Genomic DNA, 25137 nt, shown 5'->3' on the forward strand with positions numbered 1-25137 from the left:
ATTCCAACTATTTGTTTCGAAGCAGGGGGAAAAAAACGTCCCCTTAAAGCCAGAAAATGGAATACCTGGGTGTTCACAATACATAATAGTAGCAATCCTGTGAATCACTAAACTAGAATTTAATTGTATAACCACAGTTTATTTTTTTAGATTTCTTATCATCTGCAAGGCATGGAGTCTTGTCACACATTTCAGCTAAGATTTTTAACGACATTCCACAGTTCATTCAAATTTCTCCTTTTTTGATGTCACCCCACTGGACTGGATTTAGGTTTGCTGATTGGGCAGGCCACAACATGAAGTTTGTTAGTTTGGAACCAAGCTTTTGCTGGTTTACTTGTTTGTTTGGGCTCACTGTCTCGTTAAAACACCCATTTCAAGGGCATTTCATGTCCTTTTCAGCATAAGACAACAAGACCTCGTCAAGTATGAGGACATATTCAAACTGATACATGGCATGTGATATATGGGCCCCACACCATAGTAGGAGAAAAATGCCCATATCACGATGCTTGCACCATCATGCTTCACTGTCTTCACCGTCAACTGTGGCTTGAATTTGCTTTGCGAGAGATTCTTGCAAATAAATTAGCTTCTCGCAGGTGTCTTCTGTCACAGCGCTTACAGGTAACTCTAGACCAGTGGTTCTCAACCCGGGTTCGATCGAACCCTAGGGGTTCGGTGAGTTGGTCTCAGGGGTTCGGCAGAGCCTCCACTGCAGATGTCGGAACACACCTAATTTATCGTGTAAATTCGTGATGACGCATATCTGAACTGGTCTCGCAAAGGCAACAGCAGAAGTCACACTGATTTGCAGGTGTGTCATTTGTTGTGTTCATGTGAGTTTGTGTTGGTTTCGTTCATTGAACAAGGTGATGTCCATGCACGGCTCATTTTGTGCACCAGTAAAAAACATCTATGTCTTGAATTTGAAAAAAAAAAATCTTATTTTCACAAAAGAGGGGTTCGGTGAATGCGCATATGAAACTGGTGGAGTTCAGTACCCCCAACAAGGTTAAGAACCACTGCTCGAGACTGTTTTTGATCATCCTGGAGCTGATCTTTCTGTTATTCTGGTGGTTATTCTTCAATCCATTCTGATGGTTGTTTTTTGTTGTTTCTTTGGTCCATTCTAAAGCATTGGAGATCATTGTAGATGAACAGCCTATTATTTTTGCTCCTCTCCAATCGGCGATTTAATCAAATGTTATGTTTTCCTTGGGCTTTCAAAGAAACATGTATGTTTCAACAGGTGCTGGCTTCATCCTTAAATAGGGGAGACCTGATCCATACTTGTTTGCTCCACAAAATTTACGAACTCACTGACTGCCACACTAATGTGAGCACCCCCTTTTCTACTTTTGTTGTTGTTGCAGTGAATGTAATGTGTTACTATCTATCTTTTGACATTTGATGTAGCAAGGCATAAACAAAAAATAAATTGAGTGAATAAAAGCCAATTTTTAAAAATATCAGATTGAAAAAAGAAACAACTTCGTTTATTCATTCAATAAGTTGCAGGAACTTAAACTTCCAAGCCCGAGTACAGTATTCGATTGAGATGAGGATACAGGCCAAATTAAAATGTTAAGATTTTTAGTTTTCACAAATTGATTGCAACATGGTGGCAGTTAAGTGGCCTTGAAGATCTTACGCAAATTTTATACAAAGCATGAACTCCGATGCTATTCATAGCCAAAGCCTGTCTCTACTATAATGACGATTATCAACCGCCAACCGCAATACTAATGAAACTTGATTCAATGAATACTGTGACCCATTTTTTTTCTCCTGAAGAGAACACACATCATCCAAACTAGTTACATTTCTCTGAAATCTATGGAAGCCAACAAAATATATTTGCTGCTGAAAAACACAAGTTATACACTTTAAGCGTTATATAAAAGCATAAAATAATTCAACATAAAACCTTTTATCTCCAAATAAGTTTCTCCTCAACGGCCTTGCCTAATGATAATGTCTGACATGTCATCAACCTTCTCCAGCTCCAAATTCTGCACAGACAGAACATACAGAAAAACATTTTGTCAAATGGGAACAGGGGCATAGAATAGTTGGGAAATTTGAGACAAATCCAGAACAGCAGATCCATTCTAGGCCAGTATTTATAAAATAGGCCCTGATTTCTATATTATTTTTAATACATACAATTATTGTTTACAAACAGCAAACCGTATTTTCCGCACAATAAGGCACAGCTAAAAGCCTTTAATTTTCTCAAAAATGAAGGTCGGCCTTTTAATAAGGTGAGCCTTTTGTGTGCCCAAATTCTAAAATCTGTAAAGTTGTTGTTTTGTGTGGCTTCCGTATTATACAGGCCACATGAGCCAATCAGAGGACATTGTGTTTTATGTACTAAGTAGGGGCAAAAAAACCCAATAAGAATTCTGTGCGTACCATGTAGAGTATGTACCTCCGCCGCCATTGATAAATAAACATTGTTTGTGCAAAGAAAATAGCATTAGGACCTTCTAAAATAGTAGAGACAACGAGACATGCGTACGAGGCACAATTAGAGATTTCTGGAAAGCCAGGATCATTGCAGAAGAGCAACGTCTCAACGACGAGAACGAACTTGGCATGTTTAATGGCGGACTTGCCCAACTGTTTAATTTGGATACAGAAGATGAGGACTTGGGCAGATTTGCGTATGAATATCGATTAACAATAACGTGAATACAGTAGAGTACATAGTTAACGTAGAATAGAGTACAACCAAACTCACTGTCTTGCTCCCACAACTTTTTTTTTGGTTTACTGTAAGTCAAGGCATGCATGCGCCCTATAATGTGGTGTGCCCTATGTGTGGATTAAATACAAAATAGACCCCGCAATTGACAAGTCACCACAAGGTCAGTTTTAGGAAGAAATCACAAGGTCAGTTTTAGGAAGAAATACTCACCTTTTCATTTGCAAGATGGAGCAGAGCAACAAACGCCAAAGGTACTGACAAGTTCTGAGCCATTGTATTGGGTAATCTAGACCAGCAGAAAGATTCAGTCTTTAGTAATACAGTATGTTTAAAATTGCTGATTTTAGTTACATCAGAGCAAATTGCTTACTGTGTGTATTCTTCACTACTGTACAAACAACACATTTAACATTGACTCGTGTTACTCAGTAAAAACTAAAGAGTAATAAAAAAGTAGTTTGTGAACCATTAGTCAGTGAATATTTTTCCTTCCTTAAGGCAGGTAAACTGTGTAAGAAAGGTCTGTTACCTCTGAAGCAATGTCTTTGTGGTCTGGCTGAAGACTTTTTCCCCACAAACCTCTGGTTTCTCTGCAACATCCACTTTCTAGATTGAAATTATTTAAATATAACCAGGCGAACAAACATGCAAAATGATTAATGTGGAGAAAAAAAAATACATAAAAGGTGAACCATTGGCAATCTATCAGGGAACTTTACCTTAGTGGGATTTTCTGGGCTATCAGTTAGAAGAGTCCACATACTGCTTTTGAGTCGTTTCATGTCCATTTTCTTGGCTGTCTTAGCATAGTTGATTTCTATCTTGTTGACCTTCATGGAGAAAGAAATTATTATTTACATTCTGTTTGCAGTATACACCATCATTGCAATATAATTGCGATTTGACACAACATTTTGCTAACTGCAAAAACTGCGATTTAACACGGAGGGTAAAGGAGGCGCGAGCAAGTAGAGATGTCATCGGTGGAACTAAAGCCTGCTGTCGACGGTGCATGGAATTTTCGGCTACTTTTCCGTCTTACGAGACCCTGAGGCAACTAAATAACACATTTGATCTGTTTTGCCTCGCAAGGTTAAAAACATAAAACTTCACAGTGTGTGTACGTGGGAATGGGGGACTGTCTGTATGTGCAAGTGTGTGACTGATAAATACGAGTGTCTTTGCTAATGGATAACCTGTCGTGTCAGACACCACAGCAGTCTGATAGTTTTTGTGTGTGTGTTTTTTTTTTAATAGTACCATGATCATTTTGCTTATTATGATTCTGATTCTATGATTCGTACCATTTCACCTTTGTAAAATGAAACCTTAGGTCAACAAAGAAAGTTAGTTATTGTGAGAAGACGCTTGATAATCACATACTCTATGTGGTTCAGGCACAAGATCTCCATCGCCATAAGTTGAAATGTCTTCTTGTGAGAGCGGTGGAAAATTCTCGCCTGAAGGTTGGGTATCGTCACTGTCGGGAAACCCTTCCATGTCATCGTCACTGTCAGCAGCCTGAAGAGGATGATGGTTAAAGACTGCATGTAAACACTAGGAGGGTTCATTTGTTGTAGCAAGACAAATGTTGACATGACAGTCCTAAGATGTGAAGTAAATGATATCACTGATCATGGTCACATTTCTTGTATTACTGGAAAATTCAGTCTATTGAATGAACCTGAAAATAAGCTGCACCCACAAAATATAGTATTCTTTTCACATATAATGTAAAATACAAAAAAACAGCATTAAGTAAAATAACAGTCATACTGATGGAACAAGAACATATATGTACAAAAAAAAATCTGTCCCGTTTTCGTTTAGATTGAGTGCTCTATGTGCACAAGCACAGCAGAGCTAAATACCAATTCAAATGCCTAACTGTGCAGATTTATTTTAAAAATGTTAACGTTTACCCTGAACATGGAGGTCATCTGACATTTCATGAATAGAAAAAAAACTATTTGATGAGTTTAATAGAAGCTAAAAATAGATGAGAATGCAATACTGCTGGAAGCGGGACAAGTTCAGGGCACGTTTTGGAGAAGCAAACTCAAAATGGGACTTCATACCTGAAGACCAGGGCAAAAGTTGGTTGTATCATTGGGATTGTTGTAGTCGTAATCTCCAATGCCTTCTCCAAGCTCCCCCGAGAGCCTCTTCTGTGCTTCTTGACATAACTACAATGAAACAAAATTCAATGCAATATTATGCTCAGGTACTAATGAGAATTCAAATCCATCACGGGGATGGTTGGAATACATTTGAATAATGCTCATAAAAACAAAAATTATGTTAAATCTGGTCAAATAATTTTTTTCTAAATCCTCGCACGCACGCACGCACGCACGCACGCACGCACGCACGCACGCACGCACGCACGCACGCACGCACGCACGCACGCACGCACACACACACACACACACACACACACACACACACACACACACACACACACACACACACACACACCTCGCTTGTATTTTTTGCATATACTGTAAATAAGATATCTGTATGTGTGTTGGCTGAGACTAGCAGTATGGCCTCACCGACATGGACGGTTTAAGGTTGAGCTGGGAGAGAGCCTCTGGATGAAACTGCAAGTCGGCAGGGAGAGTTGTTTTCTTGTTGCTGGAACTGAGGGCAGACTTGGTGATAGTGGTAGCAGCCTACAAATGGAAGACGACATTAGATTGACTTCACACTTACTGTCGTTACAATTCTATACGTGTGTGTGTGTGTGTGTATGTGTATGTATATATATATATATATATATATATATATATATATATATATATATATATATATATATAAAAAAAACTTTTCCTCACCCCCCGTGGGTGGTCTCTTTTTCCCTTCAAGCTCGGGTCCTCTACCAGAGGCCTGGGAGCTTGAGGGTTCTACGCAGTATCTTTGCTGTTCCTAGTACTGCACTTTTCTGGACTGAGATGTCAGATGTTTTTCCTGGGATCTGTTTCAGCCACTCCTCCAGTTTGGGGGTTACTGCCCCTAGTGCTCCAATGACCACAGGTACCACTGAAGTCTTAACTCTCCAGGTCTTCTCCAGCTCTTCTCTGAGCCCTTGATATTTCTCAAGTTTCTCATGTTCCTTTTTCCTAATGTTACCATCATTTGGGATGGCTATGTCAACCACAACGGCTTTCCTCTGCTCTTTGTCCACCACCACAATGTCCGGTTGGTTCGCCATTACCATTCTGTCTGTCTGGATCTGGAAGTCCCAGAGGATCTTGGCTTGGTCATTCTCTACCACCTTTGGAGGTGTTTCCCACTTGGATCTTGGGACTTCCAGTCCATACTCTGCACAGATGTTCCTGTACACAATTCCAGCTACTTGGTTATGGCGCTCCATGTATGCTTTACCTGCCAGCATCTTACACCCTGCAGTTATGTGCTGGATTGTCTCAGGACCTTCTTTGCACAATCTACACCTGGGGTCTTGTCTGGTGTGGTAGATTTGGGCCTCTATTGCTCTGGTGCTCAAGGCCTGTTCTTGTGCAGCCAGGATCAGTGCCTCTGTGCTGTCCTTCAGACCAGCTCTTTCTAGCCATTGGTAGGATTTCTGGATATCAGCTACTTCAGCTATGTTTCGGTGGTACATCCCATGTAGGGGCTTGTCCTCCCATGATGGTCCCTCCAGCACCTCATCTTCCTTTGATGCCCATTGTCTGAGACATTCACTGAGCACGTGATCCGTTGGGGCCTTATCCCTGATGTACTTATGGATCTTGGATGTTTCATCTTGGATAGTGGCTCTCACGCTCGCTAGTCCTCGGCCTCCTTCTTTACGGCTAGTGTACAGTCTCAGGGTGCTGGACTTGGGATGGAACCCTCCATGCATGGTTAGGAGCTTCCGTGTCTTGATATCTGTGGTCTGTATATCTTCCTTTGGCCACCGTATGATTCCTGCAGGGTATCTGATTACTGGTAGGGCGTAGCTGTTAATGGCTAGGGACTTGTTCTTGCCATTGAGCTGACTTCTTAGGACTTGCCTTACTCGATGGAGGTATTTGGCTGTGGCTGCTTTCCTTGTTTCCTCGTCAAGGTTGCCATTTGCCTGTGGAATTCCAAGGTATTTGTATGTAGCTGTCCTCAATGTCTGCTATTGTTCCTTCTGGGAGTGAGACCCCCTCTGTGTGGATTACCTTTCCTCTTTTAGTCACCATGCGGCCACATTTCTCAAGTCCGAATGACATTCCGATGTCAGAGCTGTAGATCCTGGTAGTGTGGATCAGGGAGTCAATGTCCCGCTCGTTCTTAGCGTACAGCTTTATGTCATCCATGTAGAGGAGGTGGCTGACGGTGGCCCCATTCCTGAGTTGGTATCCATAGCCCGTCTTGTTGATTATTTGGCTGAGGGGGTTCAGTCCTATACAGAACAGCATTGGGGACAGAGCGTCTCCTTGGTATATACCACATTTGATGGTCACGTGTGCAAGTGGCTTGCCATTGGCTTCAAGTGTGGTTTTCCACAGTTTCATCGAGTTGGCGATGAAGGTTCTCAGAGTCCCATTGATGTTGTACAGCCTCAAGCATTCAGTGATCCAAGTATGTGGCATTGAGTCGTATGCTTTCTTGTAATCAATCCAGGCAGTGCTCAGGTTGGTACGTCTAGTTCTGCAGTCTTGGGTGACTGTTCTATCCACCAGGAGTTGATGTTTTGCTCCTCTGGTATTTTTACCAATCCCTTTCTGAGCAGTGCTCATGTATTGATCCATGTGCCTGCTGATCTTATCTGATATTATGCCCGACATCAGCTTCCATGTTGTGGAGAGGCAGGTGATTGGCCGGTAGTTGGATGGGACTGTACCCTTTGATGGATCCTTCTGGATCAGGATCGTACGCCCTTGGGTTAGCCATTCAGGGTGAGTCCCATCCCTTAGCAGCTGGTTCATTTGTGCTGCCAGGCGCTCATGGAGAGTTGTAAGTTTCTTGAGCCAGTAGCTGTGGATCATGTCAGGGCCTGGTGCTGTCCAGTTTTTCATTCCTGAGACTCTTCTCTGGATGTCTGCCACTGTGATGGTTACTGGGTTCTGTTCAGGGAGCTTGCTGTGGTCCTTTCTCAGAGCCACCAGCCACTGTGCATCCTTCTTATGTGATGCCTCCCGCTCCCATATATCCTTCCAGTACTGTTCAGTTTCCAGCCTTGGTGGGTCTGCTCTGCTATTATTCCCCTGCCACTGAGCGTACACTTTCGCTGGTTGTGTTGTGAACAACCTGTTTATTCGTCTGGCTTCATTCTCTCTTGTGTACCTCTTTAGGCGGCTGGCCAAGGCTTGGAGTCTTTGTTTGGCAGTTTCGAGTGCTTCAGGTATGGGCATCTGGCTGTATTTCTTGGGAACTTGCTTTTTCATTGCACCTTTCTGGGCCTCTGTCATTTGGCTCACTTCTCTCCGTGCTATCTTGATTTTGGCCTCCAGCCTTCTCTTCCATGGTGGTCACTGTTGTGGTCGCATATGGTCATTCTTCTTGTAGCCAAGCGTTTCTAGGATCACTGCTGCTGAGGCGTATATCAGCTCATTGGTTTCAGTGATGGTAGCCGTAGGAATTGTTGTCAATGCTGCATTCACATCTTCTAGGAGACTTTCTGAGGGTACTTCACTTAGCCTCTGCAGTGTGTATCTAGGTTCCCGAGCATTCATTCTCACCGTGATCTTGTTCTTCAGGTCAGTTGCTGCCTCGTTCAGCTTGATTGTGCTTATTGGGGTTTCGTACCCAATCTCTGGGCTTTTACATGGATTTAACTCTTCTCTGACCTGGTGCTCTGGTTGGCCTTCGCTATGGCATTTGTGTTGTATCTCATCAATCTCGAGGTGTGATAGCAGGTGCCGTTTATGGATATTGGAACATTGAGCTACTAGTTGCTTGGCCGATAGTGTTGACTGTGGGTATTGAAGTTGCCATTGTTCCCGCATTCTCCGCATGTAACCCCTCTCGCTCGGGTTGCTGGAGTAGTAGCATTCCAACAGATCCTTATTCTCGCATCTCGCCCATTTGTGTCTTGTTCCAGTAGCCCATTTTTCATCAGGGTGCTCTGGTTCCCCAGCACCTGACGCAGACCTTGTTTGTCCGGGCGACGTCTGAGCCGGCATGTCTTTCGTTTCTTGTACTCTCATTATCTCTGAGGTAGGCGGTATCGTTAAGGGTCTTGCCTAAGGACCCACACTGACTGTTGGTAAGGTAATCGCTCATTGCTCATATTGTGCCCCTGCCGGGAAACGAACCCGGGTCTTCCGTTTGTAAGTCATGTCACTTACTGATTGAGCTAGTCAGCCGTATATATATATATATATATATATATATAATTTTTTTTACAATGTTGAATAAGGTATTACGAAAGCTGAGTACACACATACAACATGCATTCAGCCAAATTTACCTCCTTTGCATTTAAAGTCAAAATAAGAGCGATTTTTCTTCTAAGATTAGTTTGGAAAGTCGTCGAACCACACTACCTGGACGCATCACTATCATTAATAGAACAGTTACAATCCCAGTTTATTTTTCAGGAGAGCTCAAAACTATTTGTCTGCTAATGGTTGCTTAGTAGTGGAAGAGTGATGAACCGCTGTGCTGGTCCAAATGTTTACATATTGTGTTCAGTAGAAACATTGGTAATTAGTTGTGTAATTAGTAATTAGTTATTTAGGAAAACTATATTTTAAAAAAATGTCAGATTTATGCAAAAATACAGGCAAGTCCATAGGGTTCACGTATTTTTTTCCTTGCAACTGTTTAGGTATATGTTTGCATTTCACAAGTTATAATAGAAATATGTAGCTTAATAACATTTAAGCATAGCCTGCTGCATTTTTTTGCAGTTTGACGATGAGACAAATGGTAACTTTTGACAAGAAACATTTGTAAGGAAAATACTGTATAGAGAAAATAGTTACTCTTGTGGTACGGAAGTAGGTCTCAAAGTTGACATCCGTGTTGAAGTCTATTTCAAAGGCCTTTTTGGGCTTCTTTTTTCGTGTCTCCTTGTCAGGTAAATGGTCCACTGGTGGGACAAATAAAATAAAGTAGTTAATCTGTGCTTTAAACAAACGTGTAAAAGTATAAATGACAAACTCTTCTAACACTGACATCTATGATAAGGAAATGATCAACTTTATCAAACCAGCTTGTTGACAAGCATGCAAGAAAAAAAGATAGTCTTAAATTATATTGTGAACATATTGCACATTTGACGTGTCATTCGCACTACTGTACAGTTGAAATCCATTGGTAAGAATAGATTGCAGCCAACAGAGTCAAACGATCTCTAAAAGGACAAATTAAAACAATAACTTAAGCTAATTTGCACCAAAGAAAGTTGGTTTCATCTGACAATTATTGGGGGGGTTGCATAACCGTAATTGTTTTTCTCTGATTTGAAATTACTTACACTTGTGTTTTGGCTTGAATTGCCAGTAGCCCGGTCCGGCCCACGCGGCCATTGTCCTTGGGCTGAAGTACGAATACTCCCTGGGCTGAGAGGACAGCTGCAGACACATAGTGGTGATATCTCCCTCTCCAATTGGTATCACACCGCTATAACACCAAAAGAAAGTGAATGGGATTTTTTTTTTTCTTTCAGAGAAGAAATAAATATTTTGTGGTATCTGGTGAAACAATCTCCTTGAAACAAGTGACATTTACAGAATTCTGTAAGCAGCAAGATTTCATTGAATAGAAGACAAAACTGCTTGCTTGTTGCTCTCACCGTCCTCTTCCAGAGACGAAAGGCTCGCAACCGTCTTTATGTTCTTTTGGCCCCTCCTCACAGTCGCCCTGCTCCTCTTCGTAGTCTCCATCAAATTCAGGGCAATCTTCATCAGCTTCTGGTTCAGGCTCAGCATTGACGTCGAAAACGTGTTCACCCTGCTTCATTTTCTCCAAAAGTTGGTTCATTGTCTATAAGAGGACAAAAATGCTTGAATCACGATTGCAGCTTGGATGTGTAAACTTCCACTCCAACAATATTCAGTTATTCATTTGTTTTCTGAAAAATAATACCTTCACTACTGCGTGAGCATTGCTATCCACTAGCTGGTTTCACCCTCTCTAAAGTCTAGTCTGCTTTCATATACCAAATTGTCAGGTGCACCGAGGCCGGGTAGAAGAAAACAACCTGGGTGTGGTGTGGTCTGCCCAATTCCCAAACACAATTGGCGCTTGCACCGTGTTGTTTTCCTGCTCGGAATGCATTGTGGTCTATTTTCAACTTTTGAGTGAACATCAACAACATCAATGGTCATTACTTTTCCAAGTGCATTGTGAGTTCCCAACATTTTTGCTTGGACATTCGGACACCCTTGAAAATGGCATAACCCTTTAATAACTGGAATCCAAAATTTCTTATTTCAAGCCTGGTTGACAAGATGTTACACCCCATTCTGAGTACGCATTGATGTGTTGGAGTTTAACACCCCTGATAAACAGTCAGTGTGGCATATCTTGACTTGGTAAAATCTGTCCAGTTTTCTGTGAAAATGGTGTCAGAATCTCATGTATAAAACTTTCTTCAGGTCTTCTAAAGATTTTCAACAGAATTCAAAAACACTCTTCTTTTGCTGACCTGGATATTTATTTTGGGCCATTATATTGACACGGAAAAAGGTACAGTTTTCCAGGAACTCTTGAATATGCTATTATATTGGTAGTTACACTAAATAAACTTTCTATTTCATTTATTTCTGTCCTAAATAAGCGATTTACAAATGATGACAGGTATCAAAATTATTCTTTGCTTGTCAACAATATTATTATTGTGGTTGTATTTAGTAGTGGACTTGAACTTCACTGCAAACTACAACTACAATGGTCGATAATCGATTCTCTGACCTGCTCAGGGTTCCAGCTTGTGAAGGAAAAGTCCTTCAGAGAGGGGCAGATGTCGCTTTTTTCCTGAGACCGCTGCAGTCCAGCTTTCAAAATCACATCACAGACATATGGTTTGAACCGCAGGTTACACAACAATTGAAACATATCAAATACCACATACAAGCGCGGCAAAGAAACATTACTAAGGTTGAACTAGTTCTTTTTCTTCTTTCTTACCCATAAATGGGGACGTAGGGACCGTCATAGCAGGTGGGGGAGAGTAGGAGGATGTAGACTGCAAAAGGGTCATGAGGGATGGAAAGAGCAGCTCACAGCGATTGTTTTCACTGAAGAGAACTGACAGGAAGACCCCAGCTGTGCTACTTTCATCAAAGGATGATGCCATGCGATGAAACATGGGGTCTATCTAGAGGGGATAGATACAACAGTCAAGACAAAAAAACGTTAAAGCTAAGAAAAGTCATTGTTCTAATAATAATGACAAAAAAATATTTAGAAATCACTTTAGGGTGAGTAGTTCACTGGTGAAATACATCAGCAATTGTGTGCTCCCTCTTAAGAGCTCCAGTTCGGAGGAGAGCATTTAAGAAAGGAAGGCATTTAACGATGACAATGAGATAACAAAACTTTAATATAATTATTTTGAAAAAGCATAATACTAATCAAAAGGATGTGGAAATTGCAGCTTTAAATTTGAATTTACTGACAGTCATCAACACTAACGTTATTGATGAATGCAAAAGAATTCAATTATCATCGACGGTGCTGTGGTGGAGAGGGTGAGCTGCACCAAGTTCCTGGGGGTGCACATCAGTGAGGACCTCTCCTGGTCCGCAAACACCTCGTCACTGGCAAAGAAAGCTCAGCGCCGCCTGTACTTCCTGCGGAAGCTCAGGCGTGCATGTGCTCCTCAGGCAGTCCTGTCTACATTCTACCGTGGCACCATTGAGAGCGTCCTCACCAGTTGCATCGCTGTCTGGGGTGGTAACTGCACTGAACAGAACTTGAAGGCCCTGCAGCGCATAGTGAATACGGCTGGTAAGATTATTGGTGCTTCGCTCCCCTCCCTGAAGGACATTTACACCTCCCGTCTCGCCCGCAAGGCAACCTCGATTGCGAGAGATGTGAGTCACCAGGCTCACTCTTTGTTTGACCTTCTGCCCTCTGGGAAGAGGTACAGGAGCCTGCGCTCCCGCACCACCAGACTCGCCAACAGCTTCTTTCTCCAGGCTGTTAGGACCCTGAACTCGCTACCCCCTTCTGCGTAGCGTGCGGCACTGTTGCGCTATTTTCTGGAATGTCTGCTGTACGCTCACTTGCTCCTTTTTTGCTCCTCTTATTTATTTATTTGTTGTGTTATTTGTTCATTTTTTATTCAACACACTGTTGTTATACATGTTTGTCTGTTGTGGGCCATGTCTTGTCACCGTGGGATAGGGGGGAACGAAATTTTGTTTTCTTTGTGTGTCTTTGGCATGTGGAGAAATTGACAATAAAGCTGACTTTGACTTAACATTGTGCAACTCTGCTTTAATGATTTTATGCTATGAGCGTTTCTTGCTTTTGTGTGCAAGTGTTGTTCTGTACCGATAATAACTTCAAAACATCTTTGGTTAATGTCCAAAGACAAGATGTACACAAGAAAAATCTCCAGTTATGAATGCCATTTGAACAGATTCAGCAAATGGCAGTACCTCACACTTCCTTTCCGACTCAGCACTATTTAAGTTGCTCAGATTCTGCTCCACTGTCTTCTTAGGGGGCCTTTTCTTCTTTGGCTGCTTGGTTGTTACTTCAGCATCTTCATTTTGCTCTTCCTCTTTGAGTCCATTGTCTATGGTTGCACACATAGACCAGTAAGATGTTTTACTTTAGGTGTTTTTTTGTTTTTTTTACTCTGGCAAAAATCATAAGCAGACAGCTATGGGAGTAGCTGTTTGTTTAAAAATAATTCAAAATGCATGTAATCACAGCAATGAAGCACTGACCATCTCCGGGTTTGGTTTCAGCCCCAAGGCCACCGAGTACTCTGTAGGCATCAGCATGAACTGCATCCACCCTCACAGCATAGATCTTGGTACTGGCATCCAGTGTCCCAGCTGCCACCTAGAAGCAAAAAACACTCAGTGCTTGTGTGTCATATACATATTCACACGTGACGAGTAAAATAAAATGAATGGAATTCTGTAAATTGGGTATGATTGCATTATCAAGGTAATGGGTCTGGCAACACCAATGCATCAAGCTCATCGATTCAATTTAGCCAAACCCTTTTGTCAGTGCACATATCATTTTAAGAAAAAGCCACATGACACATACAGTTGCTTCATCCGCTGCCACAGAGGAGCTCGAAGCACAAATCATCCCTCCAAGCCATTGTGATATGGAGCCCCCCAAAAAAAGGCTTTTCAGGTGTGTGATCATTTTGGTCTTATATTTGTAGCCAACTAGTTTTTAGCACAATTGGATACCAACCAACAACATTTCCTTATGTCATCTCGTTCCTCTCACTTCCAGCTGGATCAATCACAATTAAAATCAACTTTGAAGTAACTATTAGCTTAAATTATTCATCTTTTTTGCTGCAAGTTACATATCGCATTCATAGAGAGGAATGTCCTACATATTGTAAACAAAAGAACCTCCTCAATGTTGACACATCCAATGAGATCACAAATAAACCTAAAAATTAAACACCGGTAGACAGAAATTTGTCAATTTTCTCACCAACTTTATTAATAAAATATTACATAATACAGTGGGTTTTTTTTCCCCCTAAATTGATGTTTCATTTTTGGCCATCAAGCTTTCTTTTTAAATAAAACGAGCCCATCATGACACCTTTTAATACGGCTAGTGGAGCAGCAGGGTAAACCGTTTAAATCCTTTTATGGGCAACACATCAGGTTTTTTTTTGGTGGCGTAATAAATGAGCTGTTAAACGCAGCTCTATCCTTATAAACTTTTGAGACGCTAATAGGTTTGACAAACACTGCAGTACAGTATTACTACTGCAGCTGATGTGACTAAACTCAAATTAGCAGTTTTTTAATCATCATATTAGACAAATACAAACAATTGAATAAGTTAAAGACTACTTTTCAAAACACACAATGTAAGAACAAGATGACAAACCTCGAACATACCTTGAAGTTAGTGAGCTCCGAATCTTTCTGTTTAAGAATGTCAGCCATGTAATCAATAAGATGTAGACCGAAGGCATTTTTTGTTGTAATTTTCTACCAAAACAAGAAACACTGTGCGTTAGTGATGAAAACATGAACAATTACTGAGCGATTTCTCTGTAATTGAGCCTTTTTAAGGTCTGCGCAAAAATATGCTCCACTTACATTCTCAGTGGAAAGTTTGATGCAGGTGGAGTAATGCTCTGAGATTTGAGCATTGGACAACTTTGGCACGGCGGCAGGTGTCCCCGCAGCACTGGACACAATTTTGACAGCTTCAATTAGTATGCATTCTATACCTTCTCTGCAACTCATGTGATAGCCACTAATCATCCAAACAAGAACAAAAAAAACCCTGTGTTCTACAGCGATTTGATGTTCTGGAATAACTAACAGACGCTGATTAGGACACAAATAAAGTGCAGCTGATTGAGTTGGATTTTTCTGATCAGTACTTTGTTGCATTATAAAAACATGCAAAAACAGTTCCAAAGGAATTATTGGGCCATACGAAAAGGAGCTAAACATTGCTTACTTCGAGTGATAACATTCGCCCACATGCTTTGTATAATAGACTGGCGGCCGTATGTGTGAATTAATCGATCCATTGTGTTTACCTATTCCAGTTGACTTGGTGCAAGAGGCGGAGCACTTAAGGACAATTTTGAGCAGGGGTTTCAAACTCATTAGGACCATCATGACAGTGAAAGCAAATAAATACTTAATTGTCCCAAAGCCTTATTACATAATACACAACAAATTGATAGATTACTAATTTTGAAATCAGAAGTCAAGGATAGCAGTTTGTTCAATTAAATCAATCTATATTTTTTCTTTTCTTTAATGTTAATAAAGACTAATGTTATGCAGAAGTATACTCATAACAATAATGCTTTTCAAGACAAATAATACTGTTTACAGTCATGACAGAGACTTGGGGGTGCGCAAAATGTAATCTTCTCACTTGAACATCAAAGATTGCTGGCATACATGGATAAAACAGTTTTCTAAAAATAAGAATGAACACATTTGATTTTTGCAGAACACCCTGAGCCCCGAGGAAAGGAGATTCTTTCACTTCTGATTGGAATTTACCTGTGCTGTGCAGAGTCATTCAAAGAGGAATCCAAAGCAGTTTGAAGGTCAATTACTCTTGAGCGTCGGCGCTGACGTCGCTCCTTCTCATCATCGTTGCCGGGGAAGGCTGCAAGTAATGGTGTGCTACAGGCTGCTGGCGATACGCCCTTGTGCTTCATGGATGACGATATCCATCCTTGGTGCAACCGCGAGACAGGTGAGCTGGCCGCACTCATCTTGGCTAAATACAGAGAGCAAATTAGAAACTATGTACATTGTATCAGTCCGATACCAGACTTATTTAGATGTATCGGGCACCATTGTAAGATGCTGATACTGATGCCCATATGAATGGCTGACAGACTGTTTTTATGTATGAACTGTATCCTCGTTCACTCTCTCACGTGTCAATTAGGATGCAATTTCGATAAGTCCATGTACGTTTATATTAATGACTGGACTGTGCTATTAATGTGTTGCTACCAAAATGTTTTAAAACAGAATGTTATAACAATATTAAATGCAGTAAGTAAGGTATATTTTCTTTTTGAATGCAGTACTGTACAGGCAACATAGAGTTTTTCTTCATGTGTATTATACAGACGACACCACGCTCATCTGTTTCCTACTTGTTATTGCACTTGAATGCACAGTACTTATAAATACCACTGATTGAGAGTCACGTATTAAGTAATTTACTTTGCACACATTAACCAATAATGTCTTGTACTAATTCATGTCGAGGGTTATTTTGAAAATGTAAAATTGTAGTGTTGGTGCAAGGTATAACTGACGGCATACTTGACAAAAAAATCAGTTCGCTGAACGCGACGTAAACGTTGTCAAACAGGATTGTAAAAGGAAAAAAAAGTGGTTATGTTAAGATTACAGAATGAGAAATCACGATATAGTAAACGTGATGGAGCTAATATAGCGACTTCGGAGAAACACAAAAAGCGTTAGCATAATGCTACATTCACTCTAAATCCGTTTCAAGCATTTCAGACGGTGCGATTCAATAATCTTTACGCTTAGCACTGTAAAAACAAATGCACGGTTCAAATTCTGTTATTGGACGAAGGAACATACTTTTACGCACAACCTTACCATAAAACGTGTTGTTTTTCCTCACGGTATTCTGAAATGTGTAAAATCCAGTGCGGGTTGATAATGGTAAAAACACACCACAATGCTTACTAGCAGCCAAGCGTTTGAATTTTGCGCCGAAATGTTTATTGCACGGACGCAAATATGAATGGACCAACGGAAGACTCCTCGTGGTTGAAGCCAGGCGGCAGCCATTTTACGTTGCCACCACGCTGACTTCATTTTTCCCCCTTCAGCTAAAAATTTTAAGTGCGCATTTCAGGCTTAGATCCCTGTATGGAGTCACGAGAGCCTCTTAGCAACAACTGTACTCTTTGCATCGACATCAGTGTATGTTACCCCGATATCATGACAGCGTTTGTTAGGTTTACATTGTGCAGTGAATTTGTTCATTTCATTGTTGATGTTTCTGACATGGTGTGGCCAAATACTTGAGTATAATTTTTAAAAGAGAAAATTTAAAATCAAATCCTCACTGATGAACTATGTATGCGGTGCTTTTCCCAGATTTGTCGGTAAATATAGATGGAAGAGGATTAGGGCCAGTGAAGAAAAATAAGGTTGACAAGATTCTTACTTTTTCCCTTAGAATTCCGACTTTATTCTCAGAATTCCAATATTAATAAATCAGAAGTCAGAATTCTTACTTTAAAGTTAGAATTCTGAGAAAGAAAGTCAGAATCATGTAAACCTTTTTCTTCTTCATCATCTTACATACACTTGCATGTCATAGTCAGTGGATTTTATTTATTTTTTATTTTTTTGTCAAGACAAAGAATAACGTGAAAACGCCGGAGAAAAATCGTGTTCGTCAAGCGTAGAGATTGGCAACGTAACATGCACGCCGATGGCTTCAATCTTACCGACGGCGAGCAAATCCGTATTTATATATGTCCGTGTTTACGTGACAGTACAACGCGTAGCTACGTCATTCTGTTGTTGATTTTTTTTTTTTTTTTATGTGGAACAAGATAACTCGCGTCCCCGTTTATGATCATATATAAACTTAACTCGTGTTTGAATGATATACATTTTAAAATGGGACATACATTTTATTTTTAATTCCATGTTCACGCATAGTCTGGAAAGGACAAAAAGTGACACAAAGAAATATACCATTGTGGCAAAAGGGAGGAACACGTCTCTATTCCATTAATGTCTGACAACAACAACTGTGGCTACTGGCTAGAGACAATTCATCAAAGATACAAAGAGAGCATAACATCACAAAGGACAAACATGTTGCCCCACCACTAACAGTAGGCCTGCTGGGTGAGAGGCCTGGTACTGAGGTTAAATAATAATATATAATATAATAATCAAATAATTACGTACATACATACTATTACTACATACAACTACCTGTGGAACCGACTAGGATCTCAATGCTAGTTTGTCACAGAAAGAACGTTGAGAAGCAAAACCGTTGAGTTCTGAATCAATTTTCCTCATTAGAAATAACTGAAAACGCAATAATCCGTTCTCAATCAGCAAGTTTTTACCCTAATGTTGCCTTTTTATATCACAATTGTGGAGTAAGAATGCATAGAGTTGAATATGCAATATAAGTGAAAAAAGAAACATAATGAAAACGGTAAATTCAAGATCTACATACCTTGACATTGATGAGGCACTGAAGGCGGAGATGAGGTGCGAGGGGAAGTGGTCATAGTTTGGAAGGGGAATCTCCTTTCATAAAAGTCTGGTGGCTGCATTTTGTCAATGTTTTCCTTTCTTTGTTTTTTACTACTGGGACCTGGCCAGTAACCCTCTGTCTTACTATAGACAAGGAGTGATCTCTGATCACTATTTGGTTAGACCTCTGCTCAATAGTCACAAATTATTTCTAGCATAGGTCCTATAGTTCCTGATAACATTCAATTTAGCTTAGTGCAAATTTCCTCAAAAATGTACATTCGATCAGACAGACTTGGAAGGATAATGAACATTTCAGCAGCAAGATTAGGATCCCACATAAATAATACTGTAAACGTCAGGCTTGTGAAAGAAAATTAATTATATACATAGTTTTGATGGCTTTATAATATTACAATTTACATATCTTGAGCGACCAGTCTCGCGAGCCTCGAAAGACAAGTAATATGATGTTGTGATTATTGCTGTCACAAGATGGCAGCAGAAGATTATGGTTCATATTGTGTGTGTGTGTGTGTGTGCGTGCGTGTGCGCGCGTGTGTGCGTGCGTGCGTGCGTGCGTGTGTGTGTGTTGTTAATCAGGACTAGAGACAGGAGACATTGAATAGATTGTTATTTGCAATTAGGTCTTGCAAAAAAATCCAGATCTTTGGGAGAGAGAGTGAAGAGAAAGGATGATTACAGAGCCATCTGTTTGTCCAAGATCTGTTCTTTTTTTTTGTCCTGTTTCAGGTCACCTGGGAGTCAGGGTGCACTCTGAACTAATTACCAGTCAATCACTGGGTGATTGTGCAGCATTGACCAGAAATTGAGCCAAGGTCAGTTGCATGAAAGGTCGTGATGTGAACCACAACACTACCAACCAATGACCCCTGCATACGATATGTCAAATGGTAATGTAAAATGTAATGTTTTATAGTAAACGCAAAGTGACTACTACCATGATCCTAACTAATAAAGTTAGTCAATTTTGGGCACTTGCAGACAACTGAAGGAGGTTTAAAATATGACAAAATACCATGTGGATGAGGTGACAGAGAAAATATGTGGCCTATGCCTTTGAGACCATGTTTCTTCCCTCTTGATGAATGTGAGGTCAATATCCACTCAATAGGAGAGCTCCTTATTGATCTCCTCTGAGAAATACTACTCTCTTCAGCTGCTCAATGAGGATACAATGTTTACCAATACCTTTGTGCTTGAACAGACATCTAATTAAGCCAATTAACCACAAACCCCAGCTACATAGTTGCCATAATGAGTAGTTCCTATACAAATTTGTCATTATACAATTTTAAGTAAAATTCCAAAAGAATAATTTGTTTGAAACCGGATACAGCATGTTGTGAAAGAGGTAAGATGTGACAAATAGAGTTTTGAGTTGGAGTTCTATAAACACAACAATCTACCACCTCATCCATTTTGGACCCATGTGGGCTTTGGACCCAGTCCAGTCCAGCCCGAAGTCACCTGTTCTTCTTCTTTTGCTGTTGTCTATTGGCATTTGGCAACCCAGCCAATGTTGTCTTTTTCCATTGCAAGAAAACCAATGAGAATTGATGGTGGCTCTGTGTTGTAAAGTTTGCTGCCGCCATCTAGAGACGGTCGGTTGTATCGGAAATTTAGCTGGAGTCTCAAGACAAAAAAAATTACCAAGTGACATCTTGTATCTTGATAAAGTCCAGATACTCATATCTAAGGGCACCACTGTATAATATACTAATAACATAAAGTACGTTATTGTTACGGCTTTCCCGTAAGCAGTCTTTACTCTCATAATTTGTTTACCTTTTACTCTGGATCACTTTCCTGACACAACCGTTCATTTTTCATCTGGGAATGTGATTGGCAATAGTTAAGTACTGGCGCAATGGCTGGGAATGATCTTTTATCATCTGTGTCAAATAAAGTGAATTTGACTTAAAGCTCCAGGCTTCTTGTTTGTGAATTGTTTGTTCTTGTTTAGAGGAGGATCCAAAAGAAGCAGCATGGTGTTATGGTGGTTAGCACACTTGTCTCACAGTTTTCGGGTTCTGTGTTTGAATCTCAACTCAGGTCCCACTGTAGTTAGTTTTGCATTGTTTTTCAGTATCACCAGTCATACAGTTTTTCTTCTATTGCAGGCTCAGAATTTGGACTCAGAAGCAGACATGACACGGAAGTTGAAAAGTCAAAGTCTTTATATACAGAAATCTAACAATAGCGAACACAGCTAGACATTCTACCTGGAAGAAATCTCGACGAGTCAACATACTGACAGCTTTTCACTCTGTAACTCGAGTTTATGTACCAGTATTGTGAGACATTAGGCCTATATGACAGAATAAAAGTGACATAATGAAATGACGAAGCATTTAAATATTACAGCAACTGCATCGCAACTGGTAAGAACCAAAAACAAAATGTGGTTTTCTAACAATGTGCCACTGCCATTTTGTGTATAACTTCTCTTCTGCTAAAATATGTAAAATGAATTATGCCCACTAATCATGCGATTGGTGGCACATTATTTTTAGAATAACTTTTTTCTGTCGTGCTTATCTGACAAGTGAATCCTCTAAAATGAGAATACACCAAACACACTACATACTGGTCCCACTCTGTTCAGTCATCTCCATCTTGATGACCCAAGTGATCTCGTGAATATAGATGGATCGATATTCATATAACAGGTGGCGGAGTTCCAAATATTGATCTGATTCCTCAAACTACTGTTTTAGAGGAAAATCATATTTTATTTTCAAGACTGTTGAAAAATCATTTATATCCAACCTGCCCCCATTGACTTCCCCCCGCCCCGCTTTAAAGTATGCACCTAGCTGGCCTGGTACTCCAATTGTGAAGCTTTGCTAATTTTAACGATATGACGTTCACTTGGAATCAGTCATTGCATAAGCTCATGCAAAACCCAACACACTGACTCATTGAGTGGGACTTTGTACAGTTTCAGTTTCCAATAAAGTGATTATCAGCATGTCTTCAGAAATGTGTTAAAAAAAAAAAAAAGGCTGTGCAAGTTAACATCCACCTATGGGAAGTGTTACCTTGCACTGAGCACATTTCTTTCTTAATTTCGAAAAATCACATGTTTAATGTTCCTGAATTCAATCCAGTTCATTGGCATCTGTATGTCAAGGTTTGAAAGCAGAAAGATTAATGCATGCACCAGGGACTGTCCTGCCATGTCACTTTTATGCTGTTGTATAAACACCACCTGTTAACCATCTACCATTTTCGATCTGCTATGAGCTGGAATTGTATGGTCATTATCTGCTCTGATAAAATGAACACAAATGTTACTGCAAATTATGTGTTCATCAGGTGGACTGCATCCAAACTTGGCAAAATACTGGTATGGATAACTGCATCAGAGGAAAAAAAAAAACAGATGGAGCAACCTTTTTTTAACAGTCTTTGTATCCCCCCCGTTTACAACTATGTCTAGACCAGATTACATTCAGCAATGAAGGTAATATATTTCCTCTCAAAGGTGGGGGGCTGGTCACATCATCCAACAGTATGCTGTAAACAACATCAGGCAAACATGGCAGACCATCATCATCCACCTGGCACACATCTGCTTGATTTAAAACAGTGCTATAATTGTGCATTAATCCCACCTACTCATTTTCTATACCGCTCGTCCTCACGGGGTCATAATCATTACATGAACTCATTATACATATTGTATATTAACAGTTTTAAAGTTAAGCTGATTCTGCACTGTGGCAGTTGAGCTGTGGTTAAAAACACACGAATGTACGCACGTACACACACACACGCACACACACACACACACACACAAACTACTTTGATGTGTCTATTGCTTTATAGTTATTCACTTTGCTTTGTGCTTGGAAATTTAAATGAACCTGTCCCAAATTGCTCAGTGTTACCTTTGGAGCAAAACATTTGTGTGTCCTGCTGGGTACTCTTTTCCTTTGCCAGCTTCTCATGGATTTTTATTGTCTGGTGTAATTTTAAGAAAGGCTTTGAGCCCAATGAAATCTGCCCATCAACAAGCAGCTTCCAAATCTGTGCGCAAACTGGAACATTAGCATCAAATTATTCAGCCTACAGTCTAATCAACATGCTAAAGTTAGGCTTACTATTTGTCATGCAGGAAGTTTGGTTTGCACTTATACTATGAATGAAATTAACACATTGTACTTTGTATATGAAATACATTTTGGAGTCATTTGTACATTAAGTTTTTCTGTAGAGGGCCTGCCACTGGGAAATTTAACAGGTCTATTGTTTTACAATAAAATGTAAACTGTACATTAATGAATTGTTGAGCCATCTCATTTTTTTCGCTGACCTTACCTTTAATTTCTTGTTGCATCCTAGCTTTCTTTCATCTTCGCAGTTTTACGAAATTATTCTCCGTGCAGTCAAGCACACCCCTCGCTTTTGACATTTAACAGCCTTTGTGAAAAATAAAACTATAATCCATCAAGCAACCTTTTCCTCCTCCCTTAGAATGAGGGTACAAAACAGCTGCAGTTAGTAGCAACTAAAAAGACTTATTTTGCTTGTGATGTCTAAGCTACATACAAATGTAATTTCCTCAGAATAGAGCAGGCTCCTTTTTCTTGTTCATCGCTCTTAACACAAGAAAATATATCAGAACAGTAGATACTGCGAGTGTGATTTCAGTTGCAGATGTGTCAAAAAGTACATTAGTAGAATAGAAGTATTGATATTAGAGATCCGGGCTAGGCAAACCCAAGTATCAAGCGTGTTTGAGTGTTGTCAAAAATGAAAACACTGATTACCTCACTGTGTATTCCAGAGAAAGGCAGGTATTGTCGACTTGTCTACACAAGACAATACTTGACCATTAATTGCTGAGGTGAAAAGAGGAGAAGAAGCTAGCGACCTGAAAACTTCACAATGCATCATTCCAGGGTCATAAACTCCTCTTGGTATTTTGCACTGTAATTCTATATCACTGCAACCAGGGAATCACAAAAATCAACATTTTCTTTTTGTCGCACTTATTGGTTTTCTTTTGTGGCGCCGTTGTGAGTGGCAGCCTTTTCTAGAAGCCTATTGAGTTGCGCTCATGTCATCAGTATGTCTTTTATATACCCACTCTGCGGTATGAATGCTGTTGGAAAACCAAATCTATCTATCTATCTATCTATCTATCTATCTATCTATCTATCTATCTATCTATCTATCTATCTATCTATCTATCTATCTATCTATCTATCTATCTATCTATCTATCTATCTATCTATCTATCTATCTATCTATCTATCTATCTATCTATCTATCTATCTATCTATCTATCTATCTATCTATCTATCTATCTATCTATCTATCTATCTATCTATCTATCTATCTATCTATCCATCCATCCATCCATCCATCCATCCATCCATCCATCCATCCATCCATCCATCCATCCATCCATCCATCCATCCATCCATCCATCCATCCATCCATCCATCCATCCATCCATCCATCCATCCATCCATCCATCCATCCATCCATCCATCCATCCATCCATCCATCCATCCATCCATCTATCTATCTATCTATCTATCTATCTATCTATCTATCTATCTATCTATCTATCTATCTATCTATCTATCTATCTATCTATCTATCTATCTATCTATCTATCTATCTATCTATCTATCTATCTATCTATCTATCTATCTATCCATCCATCCATCCATCCATCCATCCATCCATCCATCTTTTCTTTTCATCAACATATTTGATTGCCAATAATGGCCTAAGTGATGTTGTGCCTTCTTATTTCATGTATGTCCTAACTTGAAACTGTGTATTCCAGAGAAAGGCAGGTATTGTCGACTTGTCTACACAAGACAATACTTGACCATTAATTGCTGAGGTGAAAAGAGGAGAAGAAGCTAGCGACCTGAAAACTTCACAATGCATCATTCCAGGGTCATAAACTCCTCTTGGTATTTTGCACTGTAATTCTATATCACTGCAACCAGGGAATCACAAAAATCAACATTTTCTTTTTGTCGCACTTATTGGTTTTCTTTTGTGGCGCCGTTGTGAGTGGCAGCCTTTTCTAGAAGCCTATTGAGTTGCGCTCATGTCATCAGTATGTCTTTTATATACCCACTCTGCGGTATGAATGCTGTTGGAAAACCAAATCTATCTATCTATCTATCTATCTATCTATCTATCTATCTATCTATCTATCTATCTATCTATCTATCTATCTATCTATCTATCTATCTATCTATCTATCTATCTATCTATCTATCTATCTATCTATCTATCTATCTATCTATCTATCTATCTATCTATCTATCTATCTATCTATCTATCTATCTATCTATCTATCTATCCATCCATCCATCCATCCATCCATCCATCCATCCATCCATCCATCCATCCATCCATCTTTTCTTTTCATCAACATATTTGATTGCCAATAATGGCCTAAGGGATGTTGTGCCTTCTTATTTCATGTATGTCCTAACTTGAAACTCTATTTTATTAAATCAGTAGTGTGTGTGTGTGTTTGGGCGGGGTGTTAGTAACAGAATGAAC

General features: G+C 39.9%; 1 protein-coding gene across 1 annotated transcript; it reads right to left on the minus strand.

Moving 5' to 3' along the window:
• Positions 1 to 1472: 1472 nt before the first annotated feature.
• Positions 1473 to 17098, minus strand: ncaph (non-SMC condensin I complex, subunit H). Its single transcript, XM_088376590.1, has 18 exons — positions 16936 to 17098; positions 15847 to 16069; positions 14917 to 15007; positions 14713 to 14805; positions 13555 to 13672; positions 13261 to 13400; positions 11783 to 11972; positions 11567 to 11649; positions 10446 to 10636; positions 10128 to 10273; positions 9634 to 9740; positions 5269 to 5388; positions 4792 to 4899; positions 4097 to 4234; positions 3433 to 3543; positions 3243 to 3319; positions 2924 to 2999; positions 1473 to 2015 (listed from the first exon to the last, which is right to left on the minus strand). The coding sequence occupies exons 2-18, from the start codon at positions 16062 to 16064 to the stop codon at positions 1956 to 1958; spliced, it is 2067 nt and encodes a 688-aa protein (XP_088232716.1). The 5' UTR covers positions 16065 to 16069; positions 16936 to 17098; the 3' UTR covers positions 1473 to 1955.
• Positions 17099 to 25137: the final 8039 nt, after the last annotated feature.

Source organism: Syngnathus floridae, chromosome 5 (assembly GCF_059516105.1).
Source record: "Syngnathus floridae isolate MCC-2025c chromosome 5, RoL_Sflo_1.0, whole genome shotgun sequence".
In the NCBI taxonomy this organism is placed as follows: domain Eukaryota; kingdom Metazoa; phylum Chordata; class Actinopteri; order Syngnathiformes; family Syngnathidae; genus Syngnathus; species Syngnathus floridae.

Coding starts and splice junctions, on each gene's coding strand:
- ncaph (XM_088376590.1), bottom strand. CDS start 16,064: ATGAGTGCGGCCAGCTCACCTGTCTCGCGGTTGCACCAAGGATGGATA. Junction 3,000..3,242: donor ACAAAGACATTGCTTCAGAG/GTAACAGACCTT, acceptor CTGCTGGTCTAG/ATTACCCAATACAATGGCTC. Junction 2,016..2,923: donor TCCATCTTGCAAATGAAAAG/GTGAGTATTTCT, acceptor CTGTCTGTGCAG/AATTTGGAGCTGGAGAAGGT.